This window comes from Panulirus ornatus, chromosome 7, assembly GCF_036320965.1.
Source record: "Panulirus ornatus isolate Po-2019 chromosome 7, ASM3632096v1, whole genome shotgun sequence".
Classification (NCBI taxonomy): Eukaryota; Metazoa; Arthropoda; class Malacostraca; order Decapoda; family Palinuridae; genus Panulirus; species Panulirus ornatus.
The window spans coordinates 15,016,819-15,032,007 of NC_092230.1; the positions used below are offsets into that span (position 1 = coordinate 15,016,819).

Here is a 15,189-nt window from a genome sequence, read left to right on the forward strand (position 1 = left end):
CCATGCATGTCATAGAAGGCGACTAAAGGGGGAAGGAGCGGGGACTTAAGATCCTCCCCTTTCGTTTTTTAATTTAACAAAAAAAGGAACAGAGAAGGGGGGCAAGTAAGGATATTCCCTCAAAGGCTCAGTCCTGTGTTTTTAACGCTACCATGCTGTCTTGGGAAATGATGAATAGTATGATATATATATATAGAAGGCGTAGAAGGCGACTAGAGGGGACAGGAGCGGGGGGCCAGAAATCCTCCCCTCCTTGTATTTTTTTAACTTTCTAAAATGGGAAACAGAAGAAGAAGTCACGCGGGGAGTGCTCATCCTCCTCGAAGGCTCAGACTGGGGTGTCTAAATGTGTGTGGATGTAACCAAGATGTGAAAAAAAAGAAGAGATAGGTAGTATGTTTGAGGAAAGGAACCTGTATGTTTTGGCTCTGAGTGAAACGAAGCTCAAGGGTAAAGGGGAAGAGTGGTTTGGGAATGTCTTGGGAGTAAAGACAGGGTTTGGTGAGAGGACAAGAGCAAGGGAAGGAGTAGCAGTACTCCTGAAACAGGAGTTGTGGGAGTATGTGATAGAATGTAAGAAAGTAAATTCTCGATTAATATGGGTAAAACTGAAAGTTGATGGAGAGAGATGGGTGATTATTGGTGCATATGCTCCTGGGCATGAGAAGAAAGATCATGAGAGGCAAGTGTTTTGGGAGCAGCTGAATGGGTGTGTTAGTGGTTTTGATGCACGAGACCGGGTTATAGTGATGGGTGATTTGAATGCAAAGGTGAGTAATGTGGCAGTTGAGGGAATAATTGGTATACATGGGGTGTTCAGTGTTGTAAATGGAAATGGTGAAGAGCTTGTAGATTTATGTGCTGAAAAAGGACTGGTGATTGGGAATACCTTGTTTAAAAAGCGAGATATACATAAGTATACTTATGTAAGTAGGAGAGATGGCCAGAGAGCGTTATTGGATTATGTGTTAATTGACAAGCACGCGAAAGAGAGACTTTTGGATGTTAATGTGCTGAGAGGTGCAACTGGAGGGATGTCTGATCATTATCTTGTGGAGGCTAAGGTGAAGATTTGTATGGGTTTTCAGAAAAGAAGAGTGAATGTTGAGGTGAAGAGGGTGGTGAGAGTAAGTGAGCTTGGGAAGGAGACTTGTGTGAGGAAGTACCAGGAGAAACTGAGTACAGAATGGAAAAAGTTGAGAACAATGGAAGTAAGGGGAGTGGGGGAGGAATGGGATGTATTTAGGGAATCATTGATGGATTGCGCAAAAGATGTTTGTGGCATGAGAAGAGTGGGAGGTGGGTTGATTAGAAAGGGTAGTGAGTGGTGGGATGAAGAAGTAAGATTATTAGTGAAAGAGAAGAGAGAGGCATTTGGACGATTTTTGCAGGGAAAAAATGCAATTGAGTGGGAGATGTATAAAAGAAAGAGACAGGAGGTCAAGAGAAAGGTGCAAGAGGTGAAAAAGAGGGCAAATGAGAGTTGGGGTGAGAGAGTATTATTAAATTTTAGGGAGAATAAAAAGATCTTCTGGAAGGAGGTAAATAAAGTGCGTAAGACAAGGGAGCAAATGGGAACTTCAGTGAGGGGCGCAAATGGGGAGGTGATAACAAGTAGTGGTGATGTGAGAAGGAGATGGAGTGAGTATTTTGAAGGTTTGTTAAATGTGTTTGATGATAGAGTGGCAGATATAGGGTGTTTTGGTCGAGGTGGTGTGCAAAGTGAGAGGGTTAGGGAAAATGATTTGGTAAACATATAAGAGGTAGTAAAAGCTTTGCGGAAGATGAAAGCCGGCAAGGCAGCAGGTTTGGATGGTATTGCAGTGGAATTTATTAAAAAAAGGGGGTGACTGTATTATTGACTGGTTGGTAAGGTTATTTAATGTATGTATGACTCATGGTGAGGTGCCTGAGGATTGGCAGAATGTGTGCATAGTGCCATTGTACAAAGACAAAGGGGATAAGAGTGAGTGCTCAAATTACAGAGGTATAAGTTTGTTGAGTATTCCTGGTAAATTATATGGGAGGGTATTGATTGAGAGGGTGAAGGCATGTACAGAGCATCAGATTGGGGAAGAGCAGTGTGGTTTCAGAAGTGGTAGAGGATGTGTGGATCAGGTGTTTGCTTTGAAGAATGTATGTGAGAAATACTTAGAAAAGCAAATGGATTTGTATGTAGCATTTATGGATCTGGAGAAGGCATATGATAGAGTTGATAGAGATGCTCTGTGGAAGGTATTAAGAATATATGGTGTGGGAGGCAAGTTGTTAGAAGCAGTGAAAAGTTTTTATCGAGTATGTAAGGCATGTGTACGTGTAGGAAGAGAGGAAAGTGATTGGTTCTCAGTGAATATAGGTTTGCGGCAGGGGTGTGTGATGTCTCCATGGTTGTTTAATTTGTTTATGGATTTGGTTGTTAGGGAGGTGAATGCAAGAGTTTTGGAAAGAGGGGCAAGTATGAAGTCTGATGGGGATGAGAGAGCTTGGGAAGTGAGTCAGTTGTTGTTCGCTGATGATACAGCGCTGGTGGCTGATTCATGTGAGAAACTGCAGAAGCTGGTGACTGAGTTTGGTAAAGTGTGTAAAAGAAGAAAGTTAAGAGTAAATGTGAATAAGAGCAAGGTTATTAGGTACAGTAGGGTTGAGGGTCAAGTCGATTGGGAGGTAAGTTTGAATGGAGAAAAACTGGAGGTAGTAAAGTGTTTTAGATATGTGGGAGTGGATCTGGCAGCGGATGGAACCATGGAAGCGGAAGTGGATCATAGGGTGGGGGAGGGGGCGAAAATCCTGGGAGCCTTGAAGAATGTGTGCAAGTCGAGAACATTATCTCGGAAAGCAAAAATGGGTATGTTTGAAGGAATAGTGGTTCCAACAATGTTGTATAGTTGCGAGGCGTGGGCTATGGATAGAGTTGTGCGCAAGAGGGTGGATGTGCTGGAAATGAGATGTTTGTGGACAATGTGTGGTGTGAGGTGATTTGATTGAGTAAGTAACGTAAGGATAAGAGAGATGTGTGGAAATAAAAAGAGCGTGGTTGAGAGAGCAGAAGAGGGTGTTTTGAAATGGTTTGGGCACATAGGTAGAATGAGTGAGGAAAGATTGACCAAGAGGATATATGTGTCGGAGGTGGAGGGAACGAGGAGAAGTGGGAGACCAAATTGGAGGTAGAAAGATGGAGTGAAAAAGATTTTGGGTGATCGGGGCCTGAACTTGCAAGAGGGTGAAAGGAGGGCAAGGAATAGAGTGAATTGGATCGATTTGGTATACCGGGGTTGACGTGCTGTCAGTGGATTGAATCAGGGCATGTGAAGCGTCTTGGGTAAACCATGGAAAGCTGTGTAGGTATGTATATTTGCGTGTGTGGACGTATGTATATACATGTGTATGGGGGTGGGTTGGGCCATTTCTTTTGTCTGTTTCCTTGCGCTACCTCGCAAACGCTGGAGACAGCAACAAAGCAAAAAAAAAAAAAAGAAATATATATATATATATATATATATATATATATATATATATATATATATATATATATATGGGTATGTTTGAAGGAATAGTGGTTCTAACAATGTTGTATGGTTGCGAGGCGTGGGCTATGGATAGAGATGTGCGCAGGAGGATGGATGTGCTGGAAATGAGATGTTTGAGGACAGTGTGTGGTGTGAGGTGGTTTGATCGAGTAAGTAACGTAAGGGTAAGAGAGATGTGTGGAAATAAAAAGAGCGTGGTTGAGAGAGCAGAAGAGGGTGTTTTGAAATGGTTTGGGCACATGGAGAGAATGAGTGAGGAAAGATTGACCAAGAGGATATATGTGTCGGAGGTGGAGGGAACGAGGAGAAGAGGGAGACCAAATTGGAGGTGGAAAGATGGAGTGAAAAAGATTTTGTGTGATCGGGGCCTGAACATGCAGGAGGGTGAAAGGAGGGCAAGGAATAGAGTGAATTGGAGCGATGTGGTATACAGGGGTTGACGTGCTGTCAGTGGATTGAATCAAGGCATGTGAAGCGTCTGGGGTAAACCATGGAAAGCTGTGTAGGTATGTATATTTGCGTGTGTGGACGTATGTACATGTGTATGGGGGGGGGGGGGGTTGGGCCATTTCTTTCGTCTGTTTCCTTGCGCTACCTCGCAAACGCGGGAGACAGCGACAAAGTAAAAAAAAAAAAAAAATATATATATATATATATATATATATATACATGCGTAAGACAAGGGAGCAAATGGGAACTTCAGTGAAGGGCATAAATGGGGAGGTGATAACAAGTAGCGGTGATGTGAGAAGGAGATGGAATGAGTATTTTGAAGGTTTGTTGAATGTGTCTGATGACAGAGTGGCAGATATAGGGTGTTTTGGTCGAGGTGGTGTGCAAAGTGAGAGGGTTAGGGAAAATGATTTGGTAAACAGAGAAGAGGTAGTAAAAGCTTTGCGGAAGATGAAAGCCGGCAAGGCAGCAGGTTTGGATGGTATTGCAGTGGAATTTATTAAAAAAGGGGGTGACTGTATTGTTGACTGGTTGGTAAGGTTATTTAATGTATGTATGACTCATGGTGAGGTGCCTGAGGATTGGCGGAATGCGTGCATAGTGCCATTGTACAAAGGCAAAGGGGATAAGAGTGAGTGCTCAAATTACAGAGGTATAAGTTTGTTGAGTATTCCTGGTAAATTATATGGGAGGGTATTGATTGAGAGGGTGAAGGCATGTACAGAGCATCAGATTGGGGAAGAGCAGTGCGGTTTCAGAAGTGGTAGAGGATGTGTGGATCAGGTGTTTGCTTTGAAGAATGTATGTGAGAAATACTTAGAAAAGCAAATGGATTTGTATGTAGCATTTATGGATCTGGAGAAGGCATATGATAGAGTTGATAGAGATGCTCTGTGGAAGGTATTAAGAATATATGGTGTGGGAGGCAAGTTGTTAGAAGCAGTGAAAAGTTTTTATCGAGGATGTAAGGCATGTGTACGTGTAGGAAGAGAGGAAAGTGATTGGTTCTCAGTGAATGTAGGTTTGCGGCAGGGGTGTGTGATGTCTCCATGGTTGTTTAATTTGTTTATGGATGGGGTTGTTAGGGAGGTAAATGCAAGAGTCCTGGAAAGAGGGGCAAGTATGAAGTCTGTTGGGGATGAGAGAGCTTGGGAAGTGAGTCAGTTGTTGTTCGCTGATGATACAGCGCTGGTGGCTGATTCATGTGAGAAACTGCAGAAGCTGGTGACTGAGTTTGGTAAAGTGTGTGGAAGAAGAAAGTTAAGAGTAAATGTGAATAAGAGCAAGGTTATTAGGTACAGTAGGGGTGAGGGTCAAGTCAATTGGGAGGTGAGTTTGAATGGAGAAAAACTGGAGGAAGTGAAGTGTTTTAGATATCTGGGAGTGGATCTGTCAGCGGATGGAACCATGGAAGCGGAAGTGGATCATAGGGTGGGGGAGGGGGCGAAAATTTTGGGAGCCTTGAAAAATGTGTGGAAGTCGAGAACATTATCTCGGAAAGCAAAAATGGGTATGTTTGAAGGAATAGTGGTACCAACAATGTTGTATGGTTGCGAGGCGTGGGCTATGGATAGAGATGTGCGCAGGAGGATGGATGTGCTGGAAATGAGATGTTTGAGGAAAATGTGTGGTGTGAGGTGGTTTGATCGAGTAAGTAACGTAAGGGTAAGAGAGATGTGTGGAAATAAAAAGAGCGTGGTTGAGAGAGCAGAAGAGGGTGTTTTGAAATGGTTTGGGCACATGGAGAGAATGAGTGAGGAAAGATTGACCAAGAGGATATATGTGTCGGAGGTGGAGGGAACGAGGAGAAGAGGGAGACCAAATTGGAGGTGGAAAGATGGAGTGAAAAAGATTTTGTGTGATCGGGGCCTGAACATGCAGGAGGGTGAAAGGAGGGCAAGGAATAGAGTGAATTGGAGCGATGTGGTATACAGGGGTTGACGTGCTGTCAGTGGATTGAATCAAGGCATGTGAAGCGTCTGGGGTAAACCATGGAAAGCTGTGTAGGTATGTATATTTGCGTGTGTGGACGTGTGTATGTACATGTGTATGGGGGGGGGGGGGGTTGGGCCATTTCTTTCGTCTGTTTCCTTGCGCTACCTCGCAAACGCGGGAGACAGCGACAAAGTATAAAAAAAAAAAAAAAAAAAAAAAAAAAAAAAAAAAATATATATATATATATATATATATATATATATATATATATAGGGAGCGGGAGGCTGGAAATCCTCCCATCTCGTTTTTTTTTAATTTTCCAAAAGAAGGAACAGAGGGGGGCCAGGTGAGGATATTCCACAAAGGCCCAGTCCTCTGTTCTTAATGCTACCTCGCTAATGCGGGAAGTGGCGAATAGTTTAAAAGAAAAAGATAAGATATATATATATATATATATATATATATATATATATATATATATATATATGAAGTCTGTTGGGGATGAGAGAGCTTGGGAAGTGAGTCAGTTGTTGTTCGCTGATGATACAGCGCTGGTGGCTGATTCATGTGAGAAACTGCAGAAGCTGGTGACTGAGTTTGGTAAAGTGTGTGAAAGAAGAAAGTTAAGAGTAAATGTGAATAAGAGCAAGGTTATTAGGTACAGTAGGGTTGAGGGTCAATTCAATTGGGAGGTGAGTTTGAATGGAGAAAAACTGGAGGAAGTGAAGTGTTTTAGATATCTGGGAGTGGATCTGGCAGCGGATGGAACCATGGAAGCGGAAGTGGATCATAGGGTGGGGGAGGGGGCGAAAATTCTGGGGGCCTTGAAGAATGTGTGGAAGTCAAGAACATTATCTCGGAAAGGAAAAATGGGTATGTTTGAAGGAATAGTGGTTCCAACAATGTTGTATGGTTGCGAGGCATGGACTATGGATAGAGTTGTGCGCAGGAGGATGGATGTGCTGGAAATGAGATGTTTGAGGACAATATGTGGTGTGAGGTGGTTTGATCGAGTAAGTAACGTAAGGGTAAGAGAGATGTGTGGAAATAAAAAGAGCGTGGTTGAGAGAGCAGAAGAGGGTGTTTTGAAATGGTTTGGTCACATGGAGAGAATGAGTGAGGAAAGATTGACCAAGAGGATATATGTGTCGGAGGTGGAGGGAACGAGGAGAAGAGGGAGACCAAATTGGAGGTGGAAAGATGGAGTGAAAAAGATTTTGTGTGATCGGAGCCTGAACATGCAGGAGGGTGAAAGGAGGGCAAGGAATAGAGTGAATTGGAGCGATGTGGTATACCGGGGTTGACGTGCTGTCAGTGGATTGAATCAAGGCATGTGGATGGGGGTGGGTTGGGCCATTTCGTTCGTCTGTTTCCTTGCGCTACCTCGCAAACACGGGAGACAGCAGCAAAAAAAAAAAAAATATATATATATATATATATATATATATTTATATTTATATTTATTTTGCTTTATAACTGTCTCCCGCGTTAGCGAGGTAGCGCAAGGAAACAGACGATAGAATGGCCCAACCCGCCCACATACACATGTATATACATACATGTCCACACACGCACAATATACATACATATACATCTCAATGTACACATACATATACACACACAGACTTATACATATATACACATGTACATAATTCATACTGTCTGCCTTTATTTGTTCCCATCGCCACCTCGCCACACATGGAATAACAACCCCCTCCCCCCTCATGTGTGCGAGGTAGCGCTAGGAAAAACACCAAAGGCCCCATTCGTTCACACTCAGTCTCTAGCTGTCATGTAATAATGCACCGAAACCACAGCTCCCTTTCCACATCCAGGCCCCACACACTTTACATGGTTTACCCCAGACGCTTCACATGCCCTGGTTCAATCCATTGACAGTACGTCGACCCCGGTATACCACATCGTTCCAATTCACTCTATTCCTTGCATGCCTCTCACCCTCCTGCATGTTCAGGCCCCGATCACTCAAAATCTTTTTCACTCCATCTTTCCACCTCTAATTTGGTCTATATATATATATATATATATATATATATATATATATATAAGTGCGAGACCAAATTGGAGGTGGAAAGATGGAGTGAAAAAGATTTTGAGTGATCGGGGCCTGAACATGCAGTAGGGTGAAAGGCGTGCAAGGAATAGAGTGGATTGGAATGATGTGGTATACCAGGGTCGACGTGCTGTCAATGGATTGAACCAGGGCACGTGAAGCGTCTGTGGTAAACCATGGAAAGTTTTTTGGGGCCTGGATATGGAAAGGGAGCTGTCGTTTTGGTGCATTATTACATGACAGCTAGAGACTGAGTGTGAACGGATGTGGCTTTTGTTATCTTTTCCTAGCACTGCTTCGCGCACATGCAGGGGGAGGGGTTGCCATTTCATGTGTGGTGGGATGGCGACAGGAATGAATAAGGGCAGACTGTATGAATTATGTACATGTGTATATATGTATATGTCTGTGTGTGTGTGTATATATATGTATACATTGAGATGTATAGGTATGTATATGTGCGTGTGTGGACGTGTATGTTTATACATGTGTATGTGGGTGGGTTGGGCCATTCTTTCATCTGTTTCCTTGTGCTACCTCGCTAATGCGGGAGACAGTGACAAAGTATGATAAATAAAATAAATAAGCATCTCCCAGTCATTTGCACTCCTTTGTGAGTATTGTCCAAATGCCTTTCTTTTCTCTTTCACCAACAACTTTATTTCTTCATCCCACCACTTTATCCTTTCTAATCAGCCCACCTCCTACCTTTCTCATGCCCCATGCATCTTTTGCACATGCTATCACTGTTTCCTTGAATACATCTCATTCCTCATCCATTTCCCTCACGTTATTTACTCTAACCTTTTGCCATTCTATACTCAATCTGTCCTGGTTCTTCCTTATACAAGTCTCCTTTCCAAGCTCACTTACTTTCACCACTCTCTTTTCCCCAACACTTCCTCTTCTGTTTTGAAAACCTTGTCAAATCCTTACCTTCGCCTCCACAAGATAGTTATCAGACATCCCTCCAGTTGCCCCTCTCAGCTCATTAACATCCAAAAGTCTCTTTTACACGCCTACCATTTAACATGTAATCTGATAATGCCCTTTGACCATCCCTCCTACTTACATAAGTATACTTATGTATATATCTCTCTTTTTAAACCAGGTGTTCCCAATCACCAGTCTTTTTTCAGCACACAAATCCACAAGTTCTTCACCAGTTTTATATTCACAACATTGAATACTCCATGTACACCAGTTGTACTCTCAACTGCCACATTACTCACAGTCACATTTAAATCACCCATCACTAGTGCCTAGTCTTGTGCCCCAATGCTGCTGACACACTCACTCAGCTGCTCCCAGAACACTTGCCTCTCATAATCTTTCTTCTCATGGCCAGGTGCATAAGCAACAATAATCACCCATCTACCTCCATTCACTTTCAGTTGTTTGCCCCACATCAATCTAGAATTTACTTTCTTACACTTTATCACACGTTCCCACAACTCATGCTTCAGGAGTAGTGCTGCTCCTTCCTTTGCTCTTGTCCTCTTACCCAAGACTTTTCCAAACCATTCTTACCTTTTACTCTTGAGCTTTGTTTCCTTCAGAGCCAGAACATCCAGATTTCTTTCCTTAAGCATACTACCTATCTCTCCTTTCTTCTTGGTCACATCCATACACATTCATACACCCCAGTTTGAGCCTTCAAGGAGGATGAGCACTCCCTTCTCGAGTCCTTCTTCTGTTTCCTCTTTTAGAAATTGGAATACAAAAAGGGGAGTGTTTCCAGCCCCCCACTCCACCCTCCTTTAGTTGCCTTCGACGACACATGGGGAATACCAGGGAATATGTGGGAAGTATTCTCTTCTCTTCTATCCCCAGGGACATTATGGGAGCCTGTCCATATATGTATTACATTGGAGATCCAAGTCTTGGACAAAAGTTCACATTAAGGCTGAGCTTTAACTGAAATAGAGAGGTTAATGAAAGGGAAAAAAAGAGACAAAGGACAGTATTTATGAACTTTGGAAGAAATGAAAAACCTGTCTTTAGAAATGTGCCAGGTAATAGTTATTTGGAAAGACATGAGACGTTAGAGAGTCTTGAAACTTCAAGGTGTAGGGAAAGAAACTGTTATCAAAATGGCCCACCCTCGAGTTGCCAATGGCCAAACAGTAATCTTGTGATGAAGCAGCTTGCCGAGTATTAAGTGGTCTAGCTAGTGATGGGGGCACACAAGTAGCCAGTTCTCAGGAGCAAAAACCAAACTGATACCTATAGAAGAGGGAAAGTGAACCAACAGAGTGGCTTAGGGTAAGTGGATCAAATTTTGAATAAATGATATACTTGATAATTATGTGAAACATTTTTTATGATACTGTTATTCATCGTGTATCATGTTACAATACAGTCTCCAAAATTGTAAATTGTTTCATTATTATGAAATGAAAATTAATATATTTGTCTCATAACTGTGTTGGTGTACAGGCTCCCAAGGAAATGTCAGATTCTATCAAGTCAGCTGCAATAAACCAGGCAGTGCACTGCTAGCTGGTGTGTGGAGTTTAAGTGTTTGTACAGCACCAAATCAAGTTAGGTTGATTGATATTTATTCTATCTACTTTTGATATTTCCCATCTCTTTTGATGCTTTGGGCTCACTTGTTTAAGATTTAAGGAAATACTGGTTCAGAAAAAGTTTGTGATAATTTTGACAAAAATAACAGCCATTATTAGTGAAAGAGAAGAGAGAGGCATTTGGACGATTTTTGCAGGGAAAAAATGAAATTGAGTGGGAGATGTATAAAAGAAAGAGACAGGAGGTCAAGAGAAAGGTGCAAGAGGTGAAAAAGAGGACAAATGAGAGTTGGGGTGAGAGAGTATCATTAGATTTTAGGGAGAATAGAAAGATGTTCTGGAAGGAGGTAAATAAAGTGCGTAAGACAAGGAAGCAAATGGGAACTTCAGTGAAGGGGGCGAATGGGGAGGTGATAACAAGTGGTGGTGATGTGAGAAGGAGATGGAGTGATTATTTTGAAGGTTTGTTGAATGTGTTTGATGATAGAGTGGCAGATATGGGGTGTTTTGGTCGAGGTGGTGTGCAAAGTGAGAGGGTTAGGGAAAATGATTTGGTAAACAGAGAAGAGGTAGTAAAAGCTTTGCGGAAGATAAAAGCCGGCAAGGCAGCAGGTTTGGATGGTATTGCAGTGGAATTTATTAAAAAAGGGGGTGACTGTATTGTTGAGTGGTTGGTAAGGTTATTTAATGTATGTATTATTCATGGTGAGGTGCCTGAGGATTGGCACAATGCGTGCATAGTGCCATTGTACAAAGGCAAAGGGGATAAGAGTGAGTGCTCAAATTACAGAGGTATAAGTTTGTTGAGTATTCCTGGTAAATTATATGGGAGGGTATTGATTGAGAGGGTGAAGGCATGTACAAAGCATCAGATTGGGGAAGAGCAGTGTGGTTTCAGAAGTGGTAAAGGATGTGTGGATCAGGCGTTTGCTTTGAAGAATGTATGCGAGAAATACTTAGAAAAGCATATGGATTTGTATGTAGCATTTATGGATCTGGAGAAGGCATATGATAGAGTTGATAGAGATGCTCTGTGGAAGGTACTAAGAATATATGGTGTGGGAGGAAAGTTGTTAGAAGCACTGAAAAGTTTTTATCGAGGATGTAAGGCATGTGTACGTGTAGGAAGAGAGGAAAGTGATTGGTTCTCAGTGAATGTAGGTTTGTGGCAGGGGTGTGTGATGTCTCCATGGTTGTTTAATTTGTTTATGGATGGGGTTGTTAGGGAGGTGAATGCAAGAGTTTTGGAAAGAGGGGCAAGTATGAAGTCTGTTGGGGATGAGAGAGCTTGGGAAGTGAGTCAGTTGTTGTTCGCTGATGATACAGCGCTGGTGGCTGATTCATGTGAGAAACTGCAGAAGCTGGTGACTGAGTTTGGTAAAGTGTGTGAAAGAAGAAAGTTAAGAGTAAATGTGAATAAGAGCAAGGTTATTAGGTACAGTAGGGTAGAGGGTCAAGTCAATTGGGAGGTAAGTTTGAATGGAGAAAAACTGGAGGAAGTAAAGTGTTTTAGGTATCTAGGAGTGGATCTGGCAGTGGGTGGAACCATGGAAGCGGAAGTGAATCATAGGGTGGGGGAGGGGGCGAAAATCCTGGGAGCCTTGAAGAATGTGTAGAAGTCAAGAACATTATCTCCAAAAGCAAAAATGGGTATGTTTGAAGGAATAGTGGTGCCAACAATGTTGTATGGTTGCGAGGCGTGGGCTATGGATAGAGTTGTGCGCAAGAGGGTGGATGTGCTGGAAATGAGATGTTTGAGGACAATATGTGGTGTGAGGTGGTTTGATTGAGTAAGTAATGTAAGGGTGAGAGAGATGTGTGGAAATAAAAAGAGCGTGGTTGAGAGAGCAGAAGAGGGTGTTTTGAAATGGTTTGGTCACATGGAGAGAATGAGTGAGGAAAGATTGACCAAGAGGATATATGTGTCGGAGGTGGAGGGAACGAGGAGAAGTGGGAGACCAAATTGGAGGTGGAAAGATGGAGTGAAAAAGATTTTGTGTGATCGGGGCCTGAACATGCAAGAGGGTGAAAGGCGGGCAAGGAATAGAGTGAATTGGATCGATGTGGTATACCGGGGTTGACGTGCTGTCAATGGTTTGAATCAGGGCATGTGAATCATCTGGGGTAAACCATGGAAAGTTTTGTGTTGCCTAGATTTGGAAAGGGAGCTGTGGTTTCGGGCATTATTGCATGACGGCTAGAGACAGTGTGAATGAATGGGGCCTTTGTTGTCCTTTCCTAGTGCTACCTCGCACACATGAGGGGGGAGGGGGATGTTATTCCATGTGTGGCGAGGTGGCGATGGGAATGAATAAAGGCAGACAGTGTGAATTGTGTGCATGTGTATATATGTATGTGTCTGTGTGTGTAAATATATATGTGTTCATTGAGATGTATAGGTATGTATATTTGCGTGTGTGGACGTGTATGTATATACATGTGTATGTGGGTGGGTTAGGCCATTTCTTTCGTCTGTTTCCTTGCGCTACCTCGCAAACGCAGGAGACAGCGACAAAGCAAAATAACAATAAAAAAAAAACAGCCATTATCAAACAAACATCTTTTTCAAGTGGTCTACCTGATGACAACTTTGATCATCGTGTAATGATTTTATAAGGTGACTATGTATTGGTCTTGACCTAGGATGGTGATGCATTGCTCTCATGTAGTACTGAATATCCTTTGATTAAAACATGTTAGTCTATTACAGTCATAGAAATATAAATTCATAAGGAAGGGAAGTGGAAAGAAATGAAAACAGGTAAAAAAAAGGAACAACTGTTGTAGGTGAGGGAAATAGCTTTTGATAGGCAATGTTGGGTTTGATAATATGTGACAGATCACCAAGTGATGTTACAGTTTGAATTTGGCTAAAGAACAACAGTCATAGGGAGGGAAAAATATGCTTGACACATGATTCTGTGGGTGACTCAAGTCAAGTGCTGTACTGCCTTATGCTTATTTAAGTCTCTGTCTTTATCATATACTGGTAATTGATTTTCGACATGAAAGTCAGGGTTCCAAATGTTTTTTACCACAGATACCTGTATTTTATTTTCCCAAATGTATTCCGTTAGAACCTTGGTTTTCGACCTTTTTTCACAGAATGCATCCAAATGTCACATTATGTAGCACTCTTTGACCCATATCATATTTTGTGGTAGCCTTATCCCATATTATCTTTTATAAACTTTATTTATAGATTGAGGACTGTAGGGCTCTTTTGATTTATACAGTTGGACTCTAGGACCATTATTTAATCTGTTTTCAGAATAGAAAAATGTTAGATTTCTACCATAATGTAAAAAAGAAAAAAATGCACTGTATTATGATGATTTATGAGTGAAAACTTAGGAGTTTACCTGTGGCACACCAGTTAAGAATCACTTTTTAGGTAATAGTGATATCTTCCTTTTACTGCTTATGTTTTATAAGAGGTAGGGTGTATGTAATAAAACTTCACATGTTCATGAATATCTAGAAGCCTATGGTAACTGGTTTTTAAGAAATGAATTTATATGAAGCAACAAATGATAAAGAGAAAGATGCAGCTTTGAAAAGAGTATTAGATAAATAGACCTCAAATAAATGGTTTTCTTCTTACGTGTAATCTTTTTCCTCTTTACTTACAGCTTTAAAACACCATACCTCAAAGCTTAGAGACTTCGGTGACCTAGTTGGAGTTAAGACATTTGGTTTTCGTGGTGAAGCTCTGAGTTCTTTGTGTGCCCTCAGTGATCTAACCATTGCCACACGTCATGCCAGTCAAGAGGTTGGCACTAAACTGGTGTATGATCATAATGGAAAACTAATCACTAAAACTCCAGTGTCAAGGCAGGTTAGTGCTATGTTGATTTTTTTTTTATTCATTCAGATTTTGATTTTAAAGTCACGAAATGAATAATCAAATGTTTGGTATTCTGATCTGTTGAACAGTACATAGCCTATGTGTTCTCTGACCACATTTGCCTTCCAATATTGCTGTCCCATAATTTTTTTCTCCACTGCAGTTTGTCTCACGAGTATGTGATACATTCATTGGGACTGTGCTGAGTAGGACACTGTTCAGCCTCATATTTATTGAGGAGGCACCTACCTATGTCCACCCTTTGCAAACTATTCAATGGTATCTACATCACTGTATTTGCTCCTCTATGGATCTGCCTTCAGCCAATCAACGACTGTGACCAGGCTAATATCACCCTTGCACCTCTTATTAATCACTCAAAGCTCATTATTTCTCAGGTCATGGTGAGCATTGACATACTGTCTGGTTTCTTTTGCCATACAGCCATTTTTTATGGCTTGGTATCTCAATCTTTATTTTATAATGACCTTTGATTTTTATTTCATAAACTTAAGTACTTATGTTCTGCTCCAGAGGTTCCTTCTGTCTTATAAGGCTCCCAAAAAACACACAAACATATTCTTGAGACACTGCTAAAAAATAAGGTATAAACCAACCTCACCTCAAAAAAGGAGATTCATGAAAAACCTACACAAAATCCATTTAGAAGCAACTTATTACCATTGATTGTTGCAGTGCAATTAAAATCATAAAGAACTCTCTTGCTACAGTCCCTGACAACAAATTGAACTTTCACATAAAACACTGACCAATTTGCAGTTCAGATACTTACAGACATCATCTATTGGTTACAAACAAAATCCA

The 15,189-nt window shown here is 41.6% G+C and overlaps 1 protein-coding gene across 1 annotated transcript in view; it reads left to right on the forward strand.

The window, feature by feature from the left end:
• LOC139749310 (mismatch repair endonuclease PMS2-like) overlaps positions 1–15,189 on the forward strand; it is a gene marked incomplete at its 5' end in the record, with an annotated part of 254,664 nt that overhangs the window by 57,800 nt on the left and 181,675 nt on the right. Inside the window, one exon of the mRNA XM_071663035.1 lies at positions 14,150–14,355. Within this exon, the coding sequence (XP_071519136.1) occupies positions 14,150–14,355 (206 nt within the window). The remainder of the gene's footprint in view (positions 1–14,149; positions 14,356–15,189) is intronic.